This window comes from Monomorium pharaonis, chromosome 8, assembly GCF_013373865.1.
Source record: "Monomorium pharaonis isolate MP-MQ-018 chromosome 8, ASM1337386v2, whole genome shotgun sequence".
NCBI lineage: Eukaryota > Metazoa > Arthropoda > Insecta > Hymenoptera > Formicidae > Monomorium > Monomorium pharaonis.
Genome location: NC_050474.1, coordinates 15,224,139 through 15,250,140, shown reverse-complemented (window position 1 = coordinate 15,250,140; position 26,002 = coordinate 15,224,139). Strand labels below are relative to the sequence as shown.

At 33.4% G+C, this 26,002-nt stretch overlaps 2 protein-coding genes across 6 annotated transcripts in view; one reads left to right on the top strand and one right to left on the bottom strand.

Annotated features, from left to right (window-relative positions):
* LOC105839265 (ribosomal protein S6 kinase 2 beta) overlaps positions 1-11,965 on the bottom strand; it is a 77,417-nt gene extending 65,452 nt beyond the window's left edge. Inside the window, exons 1-3 of one of the 2 annotated variants that reach the window (XM_036291297.1) lie at positions 11,738-11,965; positions 1,772-1,917; positions 1,430-1,624 (exon numbers count right to left, since the gene is read on the bottom strand). In XM_036291297.1, coding sequence (XP_036147190.1) covers positions 1,430-1,624; positions 1,772-1,825 — 249 coding nt within the window. In that variant the 5' untranslated portion in view covers positions 1,826-1,917; positions 11,738-11,965. Of the gene's footprint in view, positions 1-1,429; positions 1,625-1,771; positions 1,918-1,988; positions 2,072-11,737 lie in introns of those variants that run through there. The other variant, XM_036291296.1, reaches the window with a different exon arrangement.
* A 3,902-nt stretch (positions 11,966-15,867) lies between these two features.
* LOC105834196 overlaps positions 15,868-26,002 on the top strand; it is a 99,262-nt gene continuing 89,127 nt past the window's right edge. The window contains exons 1-5 of one of the 4 annotated variants that reach the window (XM_036291294.1): positions 15,868-16,480; positions 17,367-17,654; positions 18,922-19,196; positions 19,337-19,515; positions 22,445-22,606. In XM_036291294.1, coding sequence (XP_036147187.1) covers positions 16,047-16,480; positions 17,367-17,654; positions 18,922-19,196; positions 19,337-19,515; positions 22,445-22,606 — 1,338 coding nt within the window. In that variant the 5' untranslated portion in view covers positions 15,868-16,046. Of the gene's footprint in view, positions 16,481-17,366; positions 17,655-17,683; positions 18,077-18,921; positions 19,197-19,336; positions 19,516-22,444; positions 22,636-26,002 lie in introns of those variants that run through there. The other 3 variants (XM_036291293.1, XM_036291292.1, XM_036291295.1) reach the window with 3 other exon arrangements.

Genomic DNA, 26,002 nt, shown 5'->3' with positions numbered 1-26,002 from the left:
GATGATGTAGAGTCATTTGTTCACATGATTAACAAAATTTTGTATGTATGTCTTTTATAGATTTAAAAATCCTTTTTCAGAATTAAAGTTTATGTATTAATATCAGCTTATAAATTTAATTTCATACCAATTAAAAAAAATTTTTTTAATAATTGCTCTTTTTAGATATTAAATTTTTGTACTCATTAAACTTTTTTATTAGAACATCTATGCTCAATCTGAAAATGTAGTATTGTTTCTAAATGTTTGCTCCACTTGGGTCCAGGCTTGATTTGTGCGTACAAGATCTAAAATTTTTACATCAGATACATTTTCTTACAAGTCGACGCCAGAAGTCGACAATTTTACAATTTTTTATCGTTTTTCCTACAAAATCATTACGGCCTGACTTTGTTATCACCTATACTTTAATTCTAAAAAAGGATTTTTAATTCTGTAAATGCAATTAAAAGATTAGTGAGTAGAAAAATTATCGATAAAACAAGATAACTTTAGCATCCTCTTAAAGGGATGCTAAACTGCTCGTCAAACTTAATCGAGGTCAATAATGTAGTCATTCGTGCACATTATTAACAAAATTTTGTATGCATTTCTTTTACAGATTTGATAATCCTTTTCCAGAATTAAAGTTTATGTATTAATATTATCTTATAAATTGAATTTCATACCAAGAATTTAAAAAATTTTTTCAGATTGCTTTTTTCAGACACAAAATTTTTGCAGTGTTGTAATTTTCTTATTAAGACACCTATGCTCAATCTGAAAGTGTGGTCTTGTTCCTTAATGTTTACTCAAGTGTGGATTTAGCTTGATTTATATGTATAAGGTGCAAAACTTTTACATCAAGCACATTTTGTTACAAATCCATACCAAAAGCCCACAATTTTAAAATTTTTTTTGTTTCTTGTATAAATTGTTGTGCGCATAGTGTTATTATCTATTTTATACTATATTTACTTTAATTATGGAAAAAGATTTTTAATTCTGTAAATGCAATTCAAAGCTAGAGCACTATGAAAATTATCAGTAAAACAGACGACCTTAGAATCCCCTTAATAAAAAACATTTATCCAAAGTGTATTAACAAAATTTATTAAAGAAGTATTCTATAAGAGTAAAAAAACTCAAAAAATCTTTTTGCTATTTTGTAAAAATAACTACACAAATAACTATGGCCTAGTTTACATCGTGCATTTGATACGCGTATCAAGTAGTGAATTTAAGCTGATCAGCCAATGATTAAACACATTCACTAGTTATTTACTATTTGATACGCGTATCAAATGCACGATGTAAACTAGGCCTATAATAACCTCAATATTTAAATTAGTGTACCAATTGAACATACTTTAGATTTTAAAATTTTTTTTATGCAAAGTGTACATATATACGTGTGTATCAAAGCTTGCATAAACGTTGTTATTCTTACCTTTCCAAAGGATCCTTGGCCAAGAACTTTAAGTAATTCAAAGTGAGAGGGTTCGGCTCTTTCATAACCATCCCTTGCCATGTCACGTACTTCAATTTCGTGAGATTCCGAGCAACCATTTGATTTTTCAATTAAATTTCCTTGAGTGATCATTGTTTCTTCTTGATTTTCAGCCGGAAGAATTTCCGCACTTTGCTAAACAAATGCAAAAGATAAAAAGAAAGAAATATTTCCTAAGATATCTTTTTATCTTAAAAGTTAAATTGATGAATAAAAATAAAGCAAATATAATTTTTTTTAATACGTTTGTTTATTTGAAATGCGAAGAAAATTAAGTTTTACCTTTTCATTTGTACGATGCTCTGTCCAAGGAGCAGTTAAAGTTGCCAACGGCATTATTTTCACAGTTTTATGTATTTTCGAAATTGCAAATGTTTTCGTAAAACCTTTATTAAATCGTTACTAATATATAATATATGAGCATTTATCTGCAAAAATCAACGTTATTAACTTTGATCAACAATATAACAACAAAGATCTGTACTCTATCAACCACTACCGATTACTTGACCACTACCACCACTTGTACTATGCAGTACTATGGCTGGCAGTGTTTTTAGACGAGACGTTTTTCTCGCGCATGCGCGTCAAATATAACATTATTAAGGCCGGTATTCATAGTCAAATCTTATTCAAAGGGTCTGTTCGCGTCACATGCTCCGACATGCTCCTATTCACCCCAACGCACTCCAATACGTTGATTCCGATGACGCCAACCTATTAGAATGCGTTGGAGTGAGTAGGAGCATGTCGGAGCATGGCGACGCGAACAAACCATTTATTTCACATAAAACGAACAACAAGAATAGAATGATACCCGAGAACACTCGGGTGACGTGCAAAAGGTAGATTTTGCACTTGTACACATGCGCGAACGAGAGAGAAAGGTATGACCCAAAGCATGCTAGCCTTTTCCCTCTGAACCCGCAATGCTCAGTCTAGGGCCGGAATTCATAGTCGAATCTTATTCAAGTTCCAGCTTAAGCACGATCTTGAGACGTCAATGCTGTTATTTCATTGGTTAAGTAAGTCTCAAGTCGGCTCGAAGCTAGACTTAAGACAATGCTTGAGCTTAAGATCGGTCTATGAATCCCGTCCTAGATATACTGGGTGCGTTCGGGGAGACACTTAGTCTGTTCTTTCTAGCTGCACTGTTGCACCGGTGCAATAAGTTAAAGTAAGACAAGTATATTTTTTCTCATTCTAACTTATTGCACCAGTGCAACAGTGCAGATAGAAAGAACAGACCAACTATTAACGCTATAAACGCTAACCACTGATCTCATTAAAGTGGATATGGCGTACCCTAATAATCTGAGGTAAAGAAGTGTGACCAATAGAATACCGGAAGCCATTAAAGTTGTAGTCAGCGTACACGCTTTTGGCGGAAAATTTGAATGACTAACACAAAATATATGTGTTAAATAAGATATATTGTAAAAATATAAAATATGATTATAATGTAACCAGTAAAAATGAATTAAAAAATTAATTAATTTACAAAATATATTAAAATGTATATGTTTAGTAATTTAAAATGTTCTAAAATATTAATCTGGAATGTGTTTATTTGAATTTTTATAATATTGTTTTATATCATACATATAACATTTAATATTATGTATTTTTTTATAATTGTAAGTGACATTTGTAAGTGACTTTATAACAAATATTTTGTAATATTTAAAAAAATATTTGGTAATATATAACATTTTTATGTATAAATTGAGTCAAAATATATAAATATTTTATTAAATAAGAGGATAAATAAAAGATTAAAAAATAAAATTTTGCAGGTGTCTAAAAATCAAAAATTTTTATTTATGACCATCTTGTTAAATAATTTTACTAATAAATAATACTACTACTACTAAACTTATAAATAAGTTTAAAGGGTATTGTTATAGCTTATTTTGTCCTCGTGTCCTTGTGTTGTAATAATCCATACTTGCAGCTTGTAAAAAAAGTAACTATTAGACATAGATTAGCATAGATTTATTTAATATTTAAGTATAAATATTATAATGTACATAATAAAATGTATATACATGCACTATATACATGAACAGCATAGAAGCAAATAGAAAATAAGATAATTTTTTTATCGCGTTTTTTAGAAAAAAGTAATAATAGAAAAGTAGTAATAAAAAAATGTTATTTTGCGTGCTTTATTAAACTTTGCAAGTCACATGCTGTGCTATTTAAACATAATGACAATAATGTTACATTATAAATATATTTTATAACATAAAATATATGAATTTAAAACAAACATATCACTTAAAACTTAAATTTGTAATTTAAAGCAACATAATAAAAATGTATATTCAACAAATCCTTATGTACTTATGAGGTACATATTTGAATCCAGGTTTATATTTTAATCCATTTTTCAAATAATTGTGAATATTTTTCCTTGTTTGGGAATCTGTAAAAAACATTTTATTAATACATTATATATTAAATATATTATTATTAAACTTTTCAGACTTAACCTTACTCACCTATGAAACGTTCGTTGTTTATTTTCACTTCCTTTTCCACAATAAACACATTTTTTAATTTTGGAATCTCACTATTTTACTATTTTACTATTTCTATTATAAAAAAAGTAATATTTTGGATAAAACTGCTACACATCTAGGTCTATAGATAATTAATTACACGTGGAATTTCGTATCATCGTCACAGTAAACTGTGTTCGTATTCGTATACACCGCCATATTGTGTACAGAGACTACAATCTTCAATTGGTCACACTTATTTTGTCCTATGCCATATCCACTTTAATGAGATCAGTGACGCTAACGCTATCTGAACTGTTCGTGGAGCCAATAGCGCGGTAGTGATAGCGAGTTCCGTGAACAGCTATAGCGTAGCAAACACTGTTGGGCAGTTGATTAGCCACTGCCAGCAATATTAACAAAATGTTTATATATATATTAATAATTATTTATGTTAACAATGTTACTTAGTATATTTATTATTATTTTTCTTTATATCCCACACAACACACTTTATCCTGAGGATATCCCAAATTATCCCAGACAGACGTAGGCGATCCCACGGATATCTCAATGAGTAGCTCCCGGGATATTCTATAAAAATATCTTAAAATATCGTAAAATATCTTAAGATATCATATGATGTCCCATTAATATATTTTGATATCCCCCAAAAATATCGTAAAATATTATAAGATATTGTAAGATATTCTATAATATCTTACGATATCCTATTACACCTATTACATCTTACGATATCCTATTACACCTATTACACCATCCAGATAATATCCCATCATATCTTTTATCTCTACAATTAATAGAGCGTAAATCAAGTGTAAAGGAAAAGTGAATTATAATGTAATAAACGAGTGACAAAAGCGTTAATTAAATCTCTAAGAAACGTAAATTAAAACAGAACATAAAGAAAGTACATTTATCGAAATAATGTGGTATATACCCACACAGCACACTTTATCCTAGGGATGTCTCTGGGATGTCATTTTGGGATATCGCAATATCGTTGGATATCCGTGGACCGTCTGCGATATCCGAGGGATATCCAAGGGATGCACAAATGTCCACCGATTTGATATCCTGTAGATATCTCAAACGATATCCAGAGGATGTCCAAGGGATTTCCTGAGATATCGTAATATATCTTAGTAAAAAAATTTGTCAGAATTAAAAAAATTTTTTTCAGGATTTCTGATAAATGTTTCGATTTTTTATAATTGAAACGTTTCTCAAAAAAATTTTAAAAATAAAAAATTTTGATTAATTGAAAAAATTTTTGAATATTTCTAAGTATTTTTGAGAGTTTCTAAGAATTGAAAAAAACTTGAACAAAAAATAAAAAATTCTAATTATTTTTACGGCAATTTTGTAAAAGAAAGAAGACTATAATATAACATGTTTTAGCCAAGCCGTCGTACCTGTTAAAGCATGTTTAATAGTTTAATATCTCTATACCTGAAAAAACGGTCACCCATCCAAGTGTCAACCCTCGCCGATGTCGCTTGACTTTGAAGACCGTACGCATTCTAACGCTTCGTGGTGATCCATAAACACTTCTTCCCCTACAGCATGAAATATTGCTGCAACGTTGCAGAAATATTATTTTGCAAGATTGGAATATTGCAGAAAATATTGCTGCAATATTGCAGCAATATTCCTATGTCCGCTCCAAAACAATATTGTGCAATATGTCTGCAATATTTCTGCAATATTCCCCGTAAGATTTCTGTAATATTTCAGCAATATTGCTGCAATATTTCTTGTAAGATTGCTGTAATATTTCTGAAACGTTAATGCGCAATATGAAGGAAATGTTGCAGGTGGTTAAATTAATCAAATAATATGTAAGATGTGTATTATACGAAAAACGGAAAATGAATTTATTGTCATACCGTTACGGCACAATAATTAAAAAAATTATTAATTAAAAAAGTAATTAATTAAATTAACATACACCAACGGATATCGAATATCGTTCCATTCTAGATTTAAGTAAGCATTAAAATGAAGCAAGTCCAGAAAATGCCCATCCTGATCAATTTATACGCTAGAATTACACATGCATGTATGGTTCACACATGTTTAATTAATGTATTATATACAAAATTACCTTTTTAAAAAAAAGGTATAAAAAAGCGCCAAGTATACGCGCGCATGAAACGCCCTCAAAAATCTATTTTTGTACAAAATAATTTTAATTTGGCACTACAAATGTACAAAATTTTAATAAAATTTTCTTTTCCCCCAAAAACAACAAATAATTTAATTTCTCTACAAAAGTAATGATATGAAGAAAATGCGCCAACCATAAAAATGGATGTTCATACAAACTAAAACATCCACTTTTACAAATAATTATTTGTACAAATATTATAAATAAATATTTTAATACAAATTTTACTACAAAAACTTGGCGCCGCTAAACCGAATAATTTGCCAGCTCTCTTTCTTTTTCTTTAGGTTTAGCAGCGCCAAGTTTTTGTAGTAAAATTTGTATTAAAATATTTATTTATAATATTTGTACAAATAATTATTTGTAAAAGTGGATGTTTTGTATGAACATCCATTTTCATGGTTGGCGCATTTTCTTCATATCATTACTTTTGTAGAGAAATTAAATTATTTGTTGTTTTTGGGGGAAAAGAAAATTTTATTAAAATTTTGTACATTTGTAGTGCCAAATTAAAATTATTTTGTACAAAAATAGATTTTTGAGGGCGTTTCATGCGCGCGTATACTTGGCGCTTTTTTATACCTTTTTTTTAAAAAGGTAATTTTGTTGGGATTTCACTCATTTTGTAGTGTCAGATATCTCATTTCTTTTTATAATATATATAAAAGTTAACGTTACTTTAAATAATATTGGAATATTAAATATATTCTAATTTTTTAAATATAAATGTATAATAAGTGTGCTAGAAGGATTTGAGAAAGAGAGAGGGAAGGCGAGAGAATAATATTGCGTAGTAAATCTTTTAAAAAATGTCTATCCCAAAACACTTTATTATAATACTTTTATAATTATGTTTATTGTTCTCTTACAATTATTGGCAATAAACCTATTTTGTCTGTGTTTCACTTAATGCTCTTGGAACATACATATGCCGGCTTGTAATGGTGAACAATTTACACATATTTGTTATTTATACGTATAAATAAATTATAATTATTGTGCTAGAAAAAGTATTATTGTTAAATTAAGAAAGAGAGAGAAAGAGAGAAAGAGAGGGAAGGAAGGGAGAATAATATTGTGTAGTACTGTCTATCCCGAAAAACAATTTATTATAATTAATGCAATTCTTTTCATGCATTCAAAAAGACATTTAAAAAATTTTTTATTTGTAGTTAAATTATAATTGTACTTTTAAAATTATGTTTATTGTCTTTTACAATTATTGATAATAAACCTTTTGTCCATGTTTCACTTAAAGCGCTTGCAACATATTTTGTCCATGTTTCACTAAAGCGCTTGCAACATATAATCATGTGCCGGCTTGTAATAATGAACAAAGCGTGGCTGTCACAGAAACTTCTCAAGTTTGCCAAGCTGACATGATTATATGTTCCAAGAGCATAATAAGAACAAAATAGATTCATTAACAATAACTGTAAAATTTTGAATATGATCTGTGAATGTATGAAAATTTTTCTTACCATATAGAAATTTTAAATCCAAACTAAATAGTGAGCATTGTAGTATTAAGAAAGAGTAACAAATTATTACTATCCAGTACTAGTAGCTTACTCAGTAACATTGTAGAACTAGTAGCTTTGTAAGTAATGTTGTAGAATTAGTGATTTTGAACGCTTCCTGCTGCTCTTCAGTCAACTTCAGCTTCTTTAAAATTGGCTTAAGTCTAAGATACACCTTGATAGTGTAAGATTTGTAATTCTTCCTCTTTCTTTTAAAACTAAAAAAAGAAACATAACACAAAGTATTAATCTTATGTAATGGTGAACAAAAGAGTGGCTGTTACGGAAACTTCTCAAGTTTGCCAAGCCGATATAAGATTATATGTTTCAAGAGCATTAATTAAACAATAACTAAAATTTTGAATGTGATCTTTGTGAATGTATGATGAAAATTTTTCTTACCATATAGAAATTTTGACTGGAAATCATTACTATCCAATACTAGTAGCTTTGTAAATAACATAGAACTAGTAGCTTTGTAAATAAGGTTATAGTATTAATGATTTTATACGCTTCTTGCTGCTATTCCGTCAACTTCAGCTTTTTTGGAATTGTCTAAAATACACCTTGACAGTGTAAGATTTGTAATTCTTCCTCTTTCTTTTAAAACTAAAAAAAGAAACATAACACAAAGTATCAATTTTATTTCAGAATAGTTTATTCTATACAAAAATGAAAATTCTATATAACTTATCTGATTATTTTCCCTCTACAATGTAATCCACGATGTACTCCACGATGTAATATGCATAATTATGCATAACACTAATAAAAACTAACTCGCCGCTAACCTCGCACACGTCAACACGTCTCTAACCTCGAACTGTCACTCGATCGACACGCGGCGGCGCAGACTCGATTGTCTTCACCAATCACGATACACATGGTGCGTTCCGTTTCATGGCGCATAGTGCATCGTTCATCCTTGTTGTCAAATGTTTGTGCACACAAGATAAACGAGGATACAACAGTACAAGTCCCCACCATTCGTCCTAGACGCCGGGCGACGACGATGACAATGACAATAATGATGACTACGACGTTTCTTAAACCAAATTTACTCTTGAGTGAAAAATTCTAATCGCGATATCTCCGCTCGTAAGTCATATAGCGGAAAAATAAAAACACTTTTATTATATAAATCGGATGTAAGCTATCCATTAAGCCTATTTAGAAATCAATCAATTAAGTCGTTATTGAGATCCGATAACTACGGTCTTCTCGCAAACGACGTCTCGCGTAAAAGAAGCACGGTGGTGCCTCGTTGCGCATACACTTGGCGCGAGGCACTACCGTGCCTCTTGATATAAGTCAGAGTGAACATCTTCTGGACTTGCTTCACTCAATCTAGTATGGGACGTAACGCTGTCGTGATTACAGAATTTGTTGCACATCTATGTATCTTTTAGCTCTAATCTTACATAAAAATTTAAAATAAAAATATCCTGCTCTATTTTTTTATTTGTCCCTTAAAACTATGTAAAATATTACTTATTGTTAGTTCTAGATTAAGAAATACGGATTATACGGAAATAAATTTTGCACGGTTGCAATATAATATTGCCACAATATTGTGCAATATCTGTTAGGAAATATTACATTTGTAATATTGCTACAATATTGCACAACATTTGCTAGGGAATATTATATTTGTAATATTGCTACAATATTTCTGCAATATTGGTTATATTATGCACTATTGCAATATTTCTGCAACGTTGCAGCAATATTTCATGCTGTAGGGGTTGTTTATGGATTCATATTTGTTATAGATCATTACAATAGATGTTGTCAGAAGGATAAAACATGTATAGTTAACTTATATTTTCATAAATAAATATGAAGTTTTACCTTTTTTTTTACTTTTTTTACTATTTTTATATATGCGGCGCGCAAAATAGTATGTAGACTAACTTATTAAAAAATCTGTTTTTGCTCTGTTTGTATAAAATAAAAAAATTTTTTTAATGTCATTTTTTATAATTTTTTAGTATATGTAGCATATTATTAATATGCCACATTGTTTCCATAAGTGTATTTTCTTTATGTTCTGACGTTTTAATCTACGTTTCTTAAAGATTTAATTTACGCTTCTGTCACTCTTTTGTTACATTATAATTAACTTTCTCTTTACACTTGATTTATGCTCCATTAATTGTAGAGATAAAAAAGATATGATGGGATATTATTTGGATGTAATAGAATATCGTAAGATATTAATGAATATCTTACAATATTTTATAATATTTTAAGATATTTTTGGGGGATATCAAAATATATTAATAAGATATCATATGATATCTTAAGATATTTTACGATATTTTAAGATATTTTTGTAGGATATCCCGGGAGCTACTCATTGAGATATCCGTGGGATCGCCTTCGTCTGTCTGGGATAATTTGGAATATCCTCAGGATAAAGTGTGTGGGTATTAATAATACTAAAAAATTATAAAAAATGACATTAAAAAATTTTTTTAATTTTATACAAACAGAGCAAAAACAAATTTTTTAATAAGTTATTCCATGCTATTTTGCACGCATATGTAAAAATGAATAAAAAAACTAAAACTTCATATTTATTCATAAAAATATAAGTTAACTATACATACATATTTCATCCTTCTGATAACATCTCTTGTAATGATATGTATGCATAACAAATATGTATGCATAGACAAGAAGTGTTCATGGATTATCACGTGGCGTTAGGATGCGTACGGTCTTCGAAGTCAAGCAACGTCGGCGATGGTTGACACTTGGATGGGTGACCGTTTTTTCAAATATAGAAATTAAACTTGCTTTAACGGGTACGACTGTGGCTTGGCTGAAACATGTTGTTATAGTCTTCTTCCTTTTACAAGATTACCGTAAAAATAATTAGAATTTTTTATTTTTTGTTCAAGTTTTTTTCAATTCTTAGAAACTCTCAAAAATACTTAGAAATATTCAAAAATTTTCTAAATTAATCACAATTTTTTATTTTTAAAGTTTTTCCGAGAAATGTTTCAATTCTTATAAAAAATCGGAATATTTATCAGAAATCCTGAAAACAATTTTTTTAATTCTGTCAAATTTTTTTACTAGGGTATATTACGATATCTCAGGAAATCCCTTGGACATCCTCTGGATATCGTTTGAGATATCTGCAGGATGTCAAATCGGTGGACATTTGTGCATCCCTTGGATATCTCTTGGATATCGCAGACGGTCCACGGATATCCAACGATATTGCGATATCCCAAAATGACATCATAGGGACATCCCTAGGATAAAGTGTGTTGTGTGGGATTATATTTTATCATAATAAAATGGGACGTTTTGATTGGACGCGAAGGACGACGCGACGCGTGACGCGCTTGGTGGAAACGCTCCCTAAAGGGCCATCTACAATGGAGAGTCGTAGGCCGTAGCAGTAGTCGTAGAAAATGTCTCCACTTCGTATTGCTTTAGGGCCACCGCACAAGCTTTTTCGTAACACGTTACGTTACGTTAAGTGCTCCATAAATCTAAGTTCGTACTTAAAATTAAACTTACATCAACGCACAAAGAAACTTTTAACGTAAGTTCTTAAGTTCTTACGTTAAGGATTTCTTAAGTTTTGATTTAAGTTAAATTTTAAGTACAACTTAAGTTCGTATGGAGTACTTAACGTAACGTAACGCGTTATGGAAGAGTTTGTGCGGTGGCCCTTACTGTTTACAGCCTACAGCAAACATTGAGCCAATTCATTGTGTGCTTACGATGAGCGTTGGGGCATTCGGGATTAGTTTTTGGTCGCCTTTCTTTGATGGCCGGCTTGTATGTTATTGCTACGTCGTTTTTATTCTAGACAGCATTGCCGTTGTTTTAGAACCACCGCACAACCTTTTTCGTAACACGTTACGTTACATTAAGTGCTCCATAAACCTAAGTTCGTACTTAAAATTAAACTTACATCAACGCACAAAGAAACTTTTAACGTAAGTTCTTAAGTTTGTAACGAGCCGTTCCTCCACTACCGCTTGAACGGAGGTAAGGCCGTTACCCCTACCTCGCTCGCTCCCTCCGCTCTTCTCTCTTTCCCTCACCACCGAGTGGAGGGTATATAAGCCCTCCACTCGCGACGGAAGACAGAGCTTCCCCGGCCTGCGAAGTGAGCAGACCGTTCCTCCTGGTGTACTGAGCCAGGCATCCTCGAGCGCATATTGAGCGCCGTCACCTAACCTAGCGATCCTACCCGGGCACGCAGTGAGTGCCTTCCTGGCCGCGTATTGAGGGGCCGCTCACCAATACGATCCGTGCCCTAGCTCTCGGCCGCGCACTGAGCGGTCGCCGTCGTCCCGACCCGGGGACTCCGCATTGAGGAGGAACCGACTCCGCGACCTGTCACCACGCGTGGTGACAACATCGACATATAGAATGGACTGAGCATTGCGATCATCGACATATAGAATGGACTGAGCATTGCGATAGGCAAGCGCGCGCCTGCTTTAGAGTGAGAGGTACTACACCTGAGGCCTATGTTTGTCTCTCTTGCAAGCTTCTGATTTGTTATTTCGTCCTCCTCCGTGAATGGAGGGGGACGAAATAACAAATCAGAAGCTTGCAAAAGAGACAAACATAGGCCTCAGGTGTAGTACCTCTCACTCTAAAGCAGGCGCGCGCTAACCTATCGCAATGCTCAGTCCATTCTATATGTCGATGGGTGACAACAACGCCGACGAGCGAACAGCTGATGCGCCGAACAGCTGACACCGGGCACCGTGCCGACGACCGCGCCGATTCACTGCGCCGCTAGCGTTAGGCCTTAGGGCCGCCGCACAACACCGCACCGCTGCCGCCGATACCGCACCCGCCGCCAATCACCGCGCCGACCGACCGGCGCGCGCGCCGCCGCAGCCTACCGAGGCATTAAGCGGGTCACACACACTTTCCGTAGAACGTAACAGTAAGGTTTTGACCAATCACGTACTTGATTTAGTCGCTTACTGTTACGGTCGCCCAATCCAACATGTCGAAATCTTACTGTTACGTTCTACGGAAAGTGTGTGTGACCAGCTTTAGCCGACACCGATCACACGCACCGCCGCCGTAGCCAATCAGGGCACCCAAACTCAGCGTGCGTAGACACACCGCGACACAGTCGCCAGCGTATCACACACACCTCGCACTACGAGGACCATACTGTACATATTAGCGTAGGGAAATGTATATATTAGAACGTAGGCTTATTGCGTTGATTTAAGTTAAATTTTAAGTACAACTTAGGTTCGTATGGAGTACTTAACGTAACGTAACGCGTTATGGAAGAGTTTGTGCGGTGGCCCTTATGGAGCACTTAACGTAACGTGTTACGAAAAAGCTTGTGCGGTGGCTCTTATGGAAGAGTTTGTGCGGTGGCCCTTAGTGCTGTTACGGCTAAAACACTCCATTGTAGATGGCCCTTAAACTTTTTCTTCTTGACACTGGCTACGGTCCACTTGACGCTACAAACGTTTCGAAGCATTCTTTGATTGGTCAATTCGTAAAAATCTTTGTTTCGATTGGTCAATCAAACGCTTCAAAGCATTTGTAGCGTCAAGTGGACTGCAGCCGCTAGCGTCAAAGACCTAAGGTCTGTTCGCGTCACATGCCCCAACATGCTCCTATTCACCTCAACGCACTCCAATACGTTTGGTTTGTTCGCGTCGCCATGCTCCGATATGCTCCTACTCACTCCAACGCATTCTAATAGGTTGGCATCATCGGAATCAACGTATTGGAGTGCTATGGGGTGAATAGGAGCATGTTGGGGCATGTGACGCGAACAGACCCCTTGATTCCGATGACGCCAACCTATTAGAATGCGTTGGAGTGAGTAGGAGCATGTTGGAGCATGGCGACGCGAACAAACCACGAGCCTAGGGCTGCGTTCCGATATTTACTGCCAGTACTGAAATTCTATAGTGTATGTGACGTGAACTATAGATTTTCAGTACTGGTAGTGCATATCGTAAGGCACTATAAAAGTGAGTATTCTCACGTCCGCCATTTTTCTTCAAACTAGTCAAGTAACTAGCATGATGTTTTATATATATAATACATCGCAATAACTTTTAGGGTGACGTCCCATGGTGCGTATTACGATACGCGCGTATCGGGCGTATTAAATTTCGACCAATGACAGACAATCCGCCGTTTTTGATACGCTGACGATCCGCGGACATTCATAATCGAGCGGATCGCACACATACATATGCACAGTCGTATATTGTTACATGGCGTGTGCACTGGGCGATGTATATATTTACTTCTTTCTACTATAACCTCTTCAGATTCATGAATACTACGCGTGCTACTCCTTCTTGTCACTTTTTGTGTACTTCTTATGGGCACGAAAAGGTTAGAAATGGCCACGCATGCTTGTGTGTGTGTATGTTCGATACGCCGAAATGAGGCTCTTACGTCCCATGGAGCGGATTACGCGGAAGCAGAATCAGCGGATCACTAATCACGGGATCGTTCTAATAGAACCTTTTCAAAAATTCCGTTGAAACAGTCGCATGATTGGTGACCCGCTCGTTCCGCTTCCGCGTAATCCGCTTCATGGGACATAAGAGACATATTTCGGCGTACTGAAAGCAGCGGAATGTCTGTGATTGGTTGCAGAGTTCGATACGCCCGATACGCGCGTATCGCAATACGCACCATGGGACGTCACCCTTAGGGTGACGTCCCATGGCGCGTATTGCGATACGCGCGTATCGGGCGTATCGAACTCTGCAACCAATCACAGACATTCCGCTGCTTTCAGTACGCCGAAATATGTCTCTTATGTCCCATGAAGCGGATTACGCGGAAGCGGAACGAGCGGATCACCAATCATGGGACTGTTTCAACGGAATTTTTGAAAAGGTTCTATTAGAACGATCCCGTGATTAGTGATCCGCTGATTCTGCTTCCGCGTAATCCGCTCCATGGGACATAAGAGCCACATTTCGGCGTATCGAACATACACACACACAAGCATGCGTGGCCATTTCTAACCTTTTCGTGCCCATAAGAAGTACACAAAAAGTGACAAGAAGGAGTACCACGCGTAGTACTCATAAATCTGAAGAGGTTATAGTAAAAAGAAGTAAATTATATACACCGCCCAGTGCACACGCCATGTAACATTATACGACTGTGCATATATATGTGTGCGATCCGCTCGATTATGAATTTCCGCGGATCGTCAACGTATCAAAAACGGCGGATCGTCTGTCATTGGTCGAAATTTAATACGCCCGATACGCGCGTATCGCAATACGCGCGTATCGGGCGTATCGAACTCTGCAACCAATCACAGACATTCCGCTGCTTTCAGTACGCCGAAATATGTCTCTTATGTCCCATGAAGCGGATTACGCGGAAGCGGAACGAGCGGATCACCAATCATGGGACTGTTTCAACGGAATTTTTGAAAAGGTTCTATTAGAACGATCCCGTGATTAGTGATCCGCTGATTCTGCTTCCGCGTAATCCGCTCCATGGGACATAAGAGCCACATTTCGGCGTATCGAACATACACACACACAAGCATGCGTGGCCATTTCTAACCTTTTCGTGCCCATAAGAAGTACACAAAAAGTGACAAGAAGGAGTACCACGCGTAGTACTCATAAATCTGAAGAGGTTATAGTAAAAAGAAGTAAATTATATACACCGCCCAGTGCACACGCCATGTAACATTATACGACTGTGCATATATATGTGTGCAATCCGCTCGATTATGAATTTCCGCGGATCGTCAACGTATCAAAAACGGCGGATCGTCTGTCATTGGTCGAAATTTAATACGCCCGATACGCGCGTATCGCAATACGCGCCATGGGACGTCACCCTTACAGTCTCAAGATTATAAATATCATGTCTTCGTTTTATTGTCGCATAAAGTTTGGCGTTTTCAAACATTATTGACGTATACAATGTACAAAACATATCTAACTTTTCATGCTAGTTACTTGCTAGTTTGAAGAAAAATGGCAGACGTGAGAATACCTACTTTTCTAGTGCTCTACATATCGGAACGCAGCCTTGGTATGCGTATTAAATAGTAAATAACTAGTGAATGTGTTTAATCATTGGCTGATCAGCTTAAATTCACTAGAGCAAAGTGACGTCACGTGTCGACGATCAACGCTGGCTTTCTCATGAATTTGCACCTTAATGGTACCCATAGCCTTTACTGTTATATACTTAGTATATTTTCTTTGGTTATATATTACGTTATGTTGAAAGACGTATGTCATTGTCAAGCAATGTCAAGAAAATAAACATAATACAATTGGAATGTATAATTTCGTGTAAACTTAATCAATTTTATTATTTTCTTTAAAATGGACGAATCCACAACCAAGTTTGTGCAGAATGACACCGATGTATTGACAGCTTCCATTCCCTTCACCGAATCACCCAGAAAATGCAATCTATCTTTTTCAATTAATTTCGATTTTAACGATGTTAATAGCGAAAATTCGACTGATTCCGAAAATGCTGACTTACAAATCGATATATCTGAAGTGGATAATTATGAACCATCTAGTAAGCATAAAAGAGAAACTGTTGAAGAAGCATCGGTGCTTAATGAAATGGAAGAGGAAATTGAAAGGCAACTCGATGCTGAAGCTGCCAAAACGAATTTAACTGCTACTAATGTTAAAAATATTTTGAAACACGTAATTCCTTACGAACATTTAATGACAATGGTACAAAAATGGCTTCAGGATACAGAAAATGATATCGGCCCTAAGCTCACAAGAGCTAAAGCCAAGTATGTATCTTAGATTGCTGACTTAATTATTTTGTTATTTGTGTTTGTAATGTTTACGATACATAGTTGTAAAATATAATAAAATCATTAATTGTAGAATATGGAAGTTTGATTTACTACAAATTTATAAAATATTAAATTTTTTAGAAAAAACAAAAATTCTTATCATGATGGAAATTAGAATAAATAGCATTAAAATATTACAGATTTAAATATGAAAATTTGTTTTAATCGACATTTTTAATACTATTTTCTTTAAATTTAATGAGAATTTAATACAAAATTTCTGATTCTATATTCTAATTTTTGAAAGATATTAAGATTATGAAGAATCCAGTAAAACTTAAACTTAATGAAGACTTAATGAATAAATTTAATGTTATTATGTTTAGTAGAATTTATTAAAATTTAATATTCTATAACAAATAGATCAGAATAAAAGTAGTTCAAGTAAATCGTGAAATGGTAAATAAATAATGACAAATTTATAAAAATATTACATATTATGTATATTACTTTTTATTATTTTCTTATTTTTAATAAAATTTTCTTTAAAACTTATTTTTTTATGTTTATACTATTATGATTTATACTATTATCAATAATTTAATTCCAAAGATTAAAAAATTCTGAAAAAAAACTTATTAAAAATTTTCTTTCAATTACAAGAGATTTTGTTCATAACAGACCAGTGAATTTTTTAATTTTTTAACTTTTCCAAGTTTGTTTTCCATGAAAATTACTAGCAAAGATTTTTTAATTTTCAAATTTGAGTTTTCTATAAAAGTATTATATAATATATAATGAATTTGATAAAATATATCAATAACTTTGAATATCTTGTGTTCAGCTAATTAGATTTGTGACTTTTAATTTTTTTTTATAGAAAATTAGCAGCTGCAAAAGTCAATATACCATGGCCTATTACTACAGCGCAGAACACTTCTTCGGAAGTACAAGCTTTGATTCAGGAGGAATTACCAGAAGATTCATCTGATGAGGAATATAATCCTGAACATGATAAGCAGAGTGATGATGATAAAGAAGTGGAACATACATCAAGTAGCGATATCAACACACAATTATTAGTAACAACACATAGGGATGTAACCTCTTCTGAACAAAAAATATCGCATATACAATATGATTCCAAAGGCGTTTTTAAAATACCTGCGTATGTGTGGAATATATTATAGATTTATTGTAACAGGAGTTTTTAATAACATGGATGTTTACCAACAAAAAATCAAGAAAACCTAGAATTTTCTAACAATTTAATTATCTTTAAAAATCATGGATTTTTAATCGATATTGAAAGAAAAACTTTTAAATATAAATTTTCCCTGATAAAATTATTTCTTTAATTTTTTTTTTCTTGATAAGCTTCAAAATGTTGACAATGGATTAGCTATAAGTACATTCTTGTGTGGTTTTACAAATTTTTATTTAAAAAACAATGATAGAAGATAATATATTGCATTCCAAATTGTTCTTGCGTTTGTTCCATAATTATCATTATTCCTAATCATTATTTTGGATTCCGTATTTTTAACTAGTGTCTTGTTCTTTTTCGCTGCACTGCTGCACTGGTGCAAGGTAAGACAAGTATATTTTTTCTCATTTTAACTTATTGCACCAATGCAGCAACATAGCAAAAAAGAACAGGCCTTAGATTTGTGCATTGTAAACAAGATTTTTATGTCATTTAATTCATATTTATATTTATTTTTTTTAGTATTTATTGATAATTAAAACAATATTAAAAAGCAATTGGTATTAAATGTATACTTATTTCTATCATTTTTTAATTTAAAACTTAAATATTAATTTTAATTTCTTTGATATTTAAATAGTTGAACCAAAAATAAGAAGTCTGACAAAAATCATCTCAATAGTTTTATAATTTAAGAAATCTGAAACTCGTCATTTTGACGAGTTGGTTGTTCTAGTGTTAATATTTAACAAAATTTAAGTAACTTTTCTTTGTGATTAAGAAATATTAAAAAATTTCTAATCTTCGAATTTTTAATAAAATTTTTGAGAAATCCAGGAATTTTTTTAGAAAATTAAAGCAAATACTCTGATAACACTGGTCAACAAAAAGTTTTAATCAATTAACTTTAATCAGAATAGGTGTTTCATAGGTCGTATAACTTTTAACACGCTAAAACTACATCTGTAAATAAAAATCTATTATATCAGAAATGTAAGAAAAAAGATACTGAGTACATTTTCAATCTTATTTTTCTCAAAAGTTTAATGCACTAGAATATTTTATTTACAAATTTGAATTAAGTATATCAAAAACTATAGGAAACATCTATTCTAGTTTGCGTTACTTGACCAAAATTTTTTTGCCGAGTAGTGCAATTTTTTTTGCTTGTATAAGATGTCTATGAATATCAACTTATTTTAATAATAATTGACGAATTATTTTTAAGTATTCCACAAGTAACGGAAGAAGAAAGTATTGGTCAAAGAACACGCTCCAAGTTATCGTTAAGTGAAACTTCTTTGGAGGAAATAGAGCAAGCATTCGTACCACCTGATATAACTGCTGATATGACCGAAGATTGGGAATGTGAACATGAAGATGAAGATTGGGATAACTTTCTGAAAGAATTTACACAACCTTTGACGCAAGAACCAACTATGGAAGATGATCCAGAAGCAGATCCTGAATATAACATCTTGGAGGATGAAGAAACAGATTTATGTATGCATTCTTTTTGGAATGATAATTATTTTTATTATTATTAAAAAGTTTCTTTTTTTTAATATATATTTTTCTGTGTATAACAATTAATTATTTTATATTAATCAATATTTCTAACTGTGTGGAACATATATTATTAGTGGACAAGGAGGAGCTTAGAACAGATAGAGCTGTAGAAGTTCCTCGTAAGGAACAGTATGATTTAATTGCAGAATTACTTGAATTAACCTTGATGTTCTCAACACAAGAACAAGAAGAAGTATCGAAAAAGAGAAAAGTTGTAGATAATACAATACAACCGATAGAAAGTAATACTATGGTAAGAAAAATTATTTAAAGTTGAGAAATAATTTATTATTTATAACCTTTGACTATATAAGTATGGACTGCTAGCAGCCTATTTTTCCCATTAGAGCAAGTGAGAGGTTCCGTATCCAACATGACAACGATCTGCAGCGCTACCAAATACTAAAAACCCGGGAGTTTTAAATGCCATGAGGTTATGTTCAAATATGTGCGCAGTATAGAGATTTATCACATGTAAGTGTGTGTCGATTACGAGCATAACGTCACAGTATAGATACGTATATATGCACACTTAACTGTGATAGCGTACATCAGTTCGCCGTTCTCTCGTTTGGTTTCTTGTAGCGCTGCAGATGTTGACTACGGACTGCTAGCAGTCCATACTTATATAGTCAAAGTTTATAACAAAGTTACAATTAGAGTTTTTTTAAGGAACTTTAACTAGAGTTGTTACTTTCGACAATTTCAAATAATCGAAATTTTAAAAGAATTTAAAGTTTTAAAGTTTTGAAGTTTAAAAAAAAAAGCCTTTTGGCTGAGATGTTATTTTTCACAATAATTTCTTTACATTTGTTCAGGGAGGGAAATCTTACACATGATTATATTTTTTAATACAAATTATACAAATAAAATTACAATTATTTAAAAAATTTAAAATTAAAATATATTTAATAATTTATAATAAAAATGCTTATTTGTGCATTGTGTTCCAATTTATCAATTTATCAATTTATGATTAATTCTTGTTTTATGTAAAGATTATGTTGATCGATGAATATGTGGTGCGTAGTTTGCATGAGTTGGAAATTATAAAAAGTCATAGGTTACACTAGTTTACAGAAAAATTTTTTTTATTATTTTAAACCAGACGAAATGTCTTATTGCATTTTTATAGTATGGCTGAAAAAATAATCCACTTTTTAAAAAGGAGTGTTATTTATTTTGTCACCGCTTTTCCGCGATTGGTTGTTGGTTGTCAAGTTTGTGCTGTGTGACTTGCTTGACTCTGTCGTTTGCGGCTGTCAAACTTTTGACAGTTTGCCGTATTTGAAAGAGAAAGAAATATTTGAGAAACAAAATTTGATTGAAAAAGAGAAAGAGAGCTGGTTGCCGTATTTGAAAAATGAAAGAAATTTGATAGAGAAAGAAAAAAAGATTAGTGTGAAAGAGAGAGTTTGAGTGTAAGAGATAGAAGGTGCTGTAATAATAAAGTATAATATTAGGTATCTAAGAATTTGACATTTCGCGTAATAATCTTTCGTAACGCTTTTTGGCTACCGAATTATCGTAAATTATTGTGTGGCGCGGAAATCCGCGCCTGGCGCCCAAAATATATAATATTTCGAAGATACCGTTTTCGCGAGTTACCGATATCGTTGAGAGAGCCTTTTCAGGCAATATTTCGTAGATACCGTTCTCGTGAGCTACCGATTTCGTTGAGAAAGCGTTACCAGTTAGCATTAATAGTCATTACCGATTAATTGGACAGGCCCCTTTCGACCTGGCGGTTCCCGAAGGAAAGCTACGTCGCAAATTTTAGGGAGGGAGGGAAGTAGAGAGGGAGAGAAGGAGGGAGAAGGAGAGAGAGAGAGAGAGGGGGGGGGGTAAATAAGGTAAAGTGTGTGAGAGTAATATTAAACAACATGAAAATATAGAGCAAGAGATTACGTTTGGCAAGTAATTAGAAGGAGACACAGCGAGTGAGAAAGAGAGTTTTAGAGAGAAGAAATAAGAATTAATGAAAAACATTCGAAAATAAAATTATATATAAACATAAAATTACATATAAAAGTGTAGCTATATAAACTGAATATAAATACAGAAGAAGAATAAGTGCAACGTTCAATATAAAAAGGCTAAATGGCGCGCGCAATGTAGTGTTCTAGTTTAAGTAAAAAATGCATTTTGTAGAAGATGAACATTTATGACATTGTATTAGAATTTCTAGATAACATTAACTTTTTTAAATAATAGAATGCTTGATAATGACTAGTCTGGCAATACTTTATTAATAAGAAGAAACTTACAACGTTTTGGCCAGACGCTTTCTGGCTCTTTTCAAGTGAATCTAAAATTACAGAGGAACATGTAGTTACCAAGCAATTTTAACATGGAAATTATCACAAACTCAATTAATTAAGATTAATAAAACGATATGAAAAATTTATAAAAAGCAACAATATCTTATTTAATTTACAATGCATACATTGAATGTCTGTCGTATTTAATTTCGCAAAAATGGATCAGTGTTGTTTTGAGAGATGTGTTAGAAAGCACATCTGCACTCCTCAACCTTTGTCTATGGAAAGAGTTGTTTTTTCTTATTAATAAATTATTGCCAGATTAGTCATTATCAAGAATTCTATTATTATTTCTTTACTGCTGGCAACTCTTACAAGTTCCATTGGAATTAACTTTTTTTACAGAAAAATCTCAAGCATTACAAATGCCATCTTTTACGTATTAAACCTTAATTATTTTAGAAACTTAACGTACTGGTGAAATGTGAATTACGGCATCATTTTCAGCACTTAAAAATCGATTAGAAACATCTTGTCTGGTTTGAAATAATTTTTAGGTGTAAACTAGTGTTATTATTAGGCACTAAGAACTATCTTAAGAACTATCCGAAGAACTTTTGTTTATAACATGATTGGTAGAACTTTATGGGTAACAAACTTGTATTAACAAGAATTATATGTGTGTGCGTGCGTGCGTCATATACATATTTGTTGGGTTAAATAAAACAAAATGATGGTTTATAACTCCCTTCTCTGCTCTATTTTTTAGAATCGGTAAATTGTATGGTAATTATTTTTGGGGAAAGCTTTAACTAATTACTTCAAACTTTTCCTATTCTTAAGTTATATTTAAACACAAATGCAAGTTTTTGTGAAAAAACAAAAACTAGTAGTAAAGAAGTTCTAATTCATTGCTTTTAGAAATGCTCGGTGGTACCGGCCCTTGCAGAACCTGAGCTGCCAGCATTGGTAAATTTTGAACAACGTCTTTTATTAGCCACACAATTTCAGCAACACGTACAATTAATGGCACAACATTTTGTTATGACTTACATGCATCCGGAATATCATATGCTGGCAAAAGTATGTAAACAGAACTTGAATAGTTTAAGGTATGCTGTGTATGGATATAATATATATTAAAGTATGTAATATATAAATTAGAGATTTGCGAATGGCTTAAATTCGAATCGAATATGATTGGATTTGATTCGTTTTCTAAAAGATTTGAATTTGAATAGTTTGAGAATTTCGAATTATCGATGATTTGATTTTGAATTATCTATTTTGATTGTTTTGTTTATATCCCTGGCGGACCAATTTGACTAAATATAGACAGAAATTAGACTTATATTGGACTTGTTTTAGATGCGTTTTGGACATCCACTAGTCTTATTTTTAGATCTTTTTTAGTCAAATATCTGTCTACATATTGCTTAAATATTGTTTACACTATTGAAAAACGCTGTTTAGTCAGTCTGAGACTTATATAATTATTCTAGAATAGCAAATATAGTAAAAAAATTGAAAAAATTTGGACTATTTCTGTATTGCTTTTTTATTGCTGTATTAGTGTTGCTTAATTTTTGCAATAATCTTGTATATGCGCTTACCCAAGCCATATAGTTACATTTATAACATTGTTTAACTTCTGCAATCGGAAAAACGATTATCTATACTTTCGTCAGCCATCGGCAATGTTGCTTAACTTCGAAGATTGTATGTGAACTGATACTTCGTGATAATCCATGAATGTGATGCTTAATACTTGAATATATAATATTTATTACAGATTAATTCAATATATATTGTCAGAAAGATCAACAACATATGTAGTTAAACTATATTTATATAAATACAAATTTATAGTTTTTTACTGATTTTTATATATGCGAAATAATACATGGAACTTATGAAAAAATTTGCTCTATTTAGGAAAAAATAAAAAATTGATATTTCTTAAGAAGAGAAAGCAGAAAAATTTTTAACATTTATTGATAAATGTTAAAATATACAGATTTTCTGCCATTTTGCGCATTACATCCGCCATATTAGAGCAGCCATTTTGAATCGCAGGGGGCCACATAATACTTTAAAGTTTAAAGCCTTTGACACATGATACGATTTTTCATGCTAGATCGCATACGAGGCGTCTCACTACGTATCCTCATTGGCTTACGATTGGTGACAATTATCCGAGCCAGTCAGGATACGTATTAAGACGCCTCGTATGCGATCTAGCATGAAAAGTTGTATCGTGTGCCAAAGGCTTAATTTTATATCTTTTATTTGAGCTCTTATAGAAATATTTTAATTGAAAACTATTCTGGGCAGCGAGTATCCAATATATATATAACAAAATTACTTTTAAAAAAAAGGTATAAAAAAGCGCCAAGTATACGCGCGTAAGAAACGCTCTCAAAAATTTGTTCTTGTACAAAATAATTTTAATTTTGTATTACAAATGTATGAAATTTTAATAAAATTATCTTTTCTCAAAAAAGAACAAAAATATTTTCTCTACAAAAATAATGATATAAAGAAAGTGCGCTAACTATGAAAAAAAAAGATGTTTAAACGAACTAGAACATTTACTTTTACAAATAATTATTTGTACAAATATTACAAATAAATATTTTATTACGTAAACTTGGCGCCGCTAAACCGAATTATTTACTAGTTTTTTTTTGTGCGTACATCTGTTATGTGTGTACGTGTGTATGTGTGTGTTTAGTAGAGTGAGTCCCAGATGCGCACAGTAATAAACGGACACAGCAGGCTGAGTGAAACGGACACAGACCAAATGCGCACAGACCAAATGCGCACAGACCAAATGCACACGGACCAAATGCGCACAGTCGCAAACCTATGTGATGCAGAGAATGCTTTACACACACACACACACACACACACACACACACACACACACACACACACACACACACACACACACACACACACACACACACATGCACGCACGCACACACACACGCGCACGCACGCACACACACACACACACACGGGGGGTGCGAGGGGGGACTTCCCCCCCCCCCCCCGCACCCACCCCGTCGGTAGAGGTGCCCGAAAAGTCGCGACCCATGTGGTAAGTTTGTAGGTTATTGTGTCCGTTTGGTCCGTGTGCATTTGGTCTGTGTCCGTTTCACTCAGCTTGCTGTGCCCGTTTATTACTGTGCGCATCTGGGACGCTCCCGTTTAGTATATAACTTTGTTTATAAAGAAGCGATTTTTAATATCTAAATCTCTTGTGCGTGCGTACGTTTCAATCTCTCTCTGTTTTTCTTTCCCTCTTTTTCTTTCTCTTTCTCTCTCTCTCTCTCTCTCTCTCTCTCTCTCTCTCTCTTTCTTTCTCACGTGCATATATAATGTTATACGTATATAACGCTATTACGATTTCGATTGTAAAAAATTGTCATTTTAAGTAATTATTTTAGTATTGTAAGCGACTGAAAAATTAAAGGAGCGCTGGTTGGTTTCGAACTCGGGATCCCTTGCTCTACACGATAGCTCTCTCACCGCTAGTCCACACGACTCCAACTGCTCTTGTTTATATTTTGTACCCTTATGAACCCAAGATTAGAACCACAAGATCCTCTCTATTTTATCGACTACAGCTCGGCTATTTTGACTTTTACATTCGTCCTCGAATGTCTTTCTCTTGATGGCGGCTGTTTCCAAAGTTCATTTTCTCTGAGTGTGTGACTTTCCACAAATTGACTCCGCAGTGAGTTTCCTTCTCACGCCCGCACAGTAGTCACACAAATCGTCTTCATACTGGCCCACAGTCACGTGAATCTCCCGCTCTACGCCCGCCCTTGGCAGCCACGTATGTTGACCAACTCGGAAACCTTATCCCCCCTTCACGAAAGGGCCTCCCTGACCCGAGGGGTAAGCGAATCCTCTAACGAAAGTTACACCTCTCCTCCACGAACGACGGTCACAGCTCTCCTTCTAGTCCTCCTAGCTGAGGGAACATGAATTGTTATCCCACTTCTGAAGTTGTAAGCGACTGAAAAATTAAAGTAGCGCTGGCTGGTTTCGAACTCGGGATCCCTTGTTCTACACAATAGCTCTCTCACCGCTAGTCCACACGACTCCAATTGCTTGTTTATATTTTATACGTTTATAAACCCAAGATTAGAACCACAACATTCTCTTTATTTTATCGACTATGTAAGTTAAATTGTAAGAAAGCGATTTTGTATTAAAGCAAATGATATGAAGAAAGTGCACCATTATTTGGTTCAGCGGCGCCAAGTTTTGGTAGTAAAATATTTATTGTAATGTATATGTATATAAATAATTATTTGTAAAAGTAGATGTTCTAGTTCATATAAATATCCATTTGTTTTCATAGTTGGCACATTTTCTTTATATTATTACTTTTGTAAAGAAAAAATATTTTTGTTCTTTTTGGGGGAAAAGATAATTTTATTGAAATTTTGTACATTTGTAATGCCA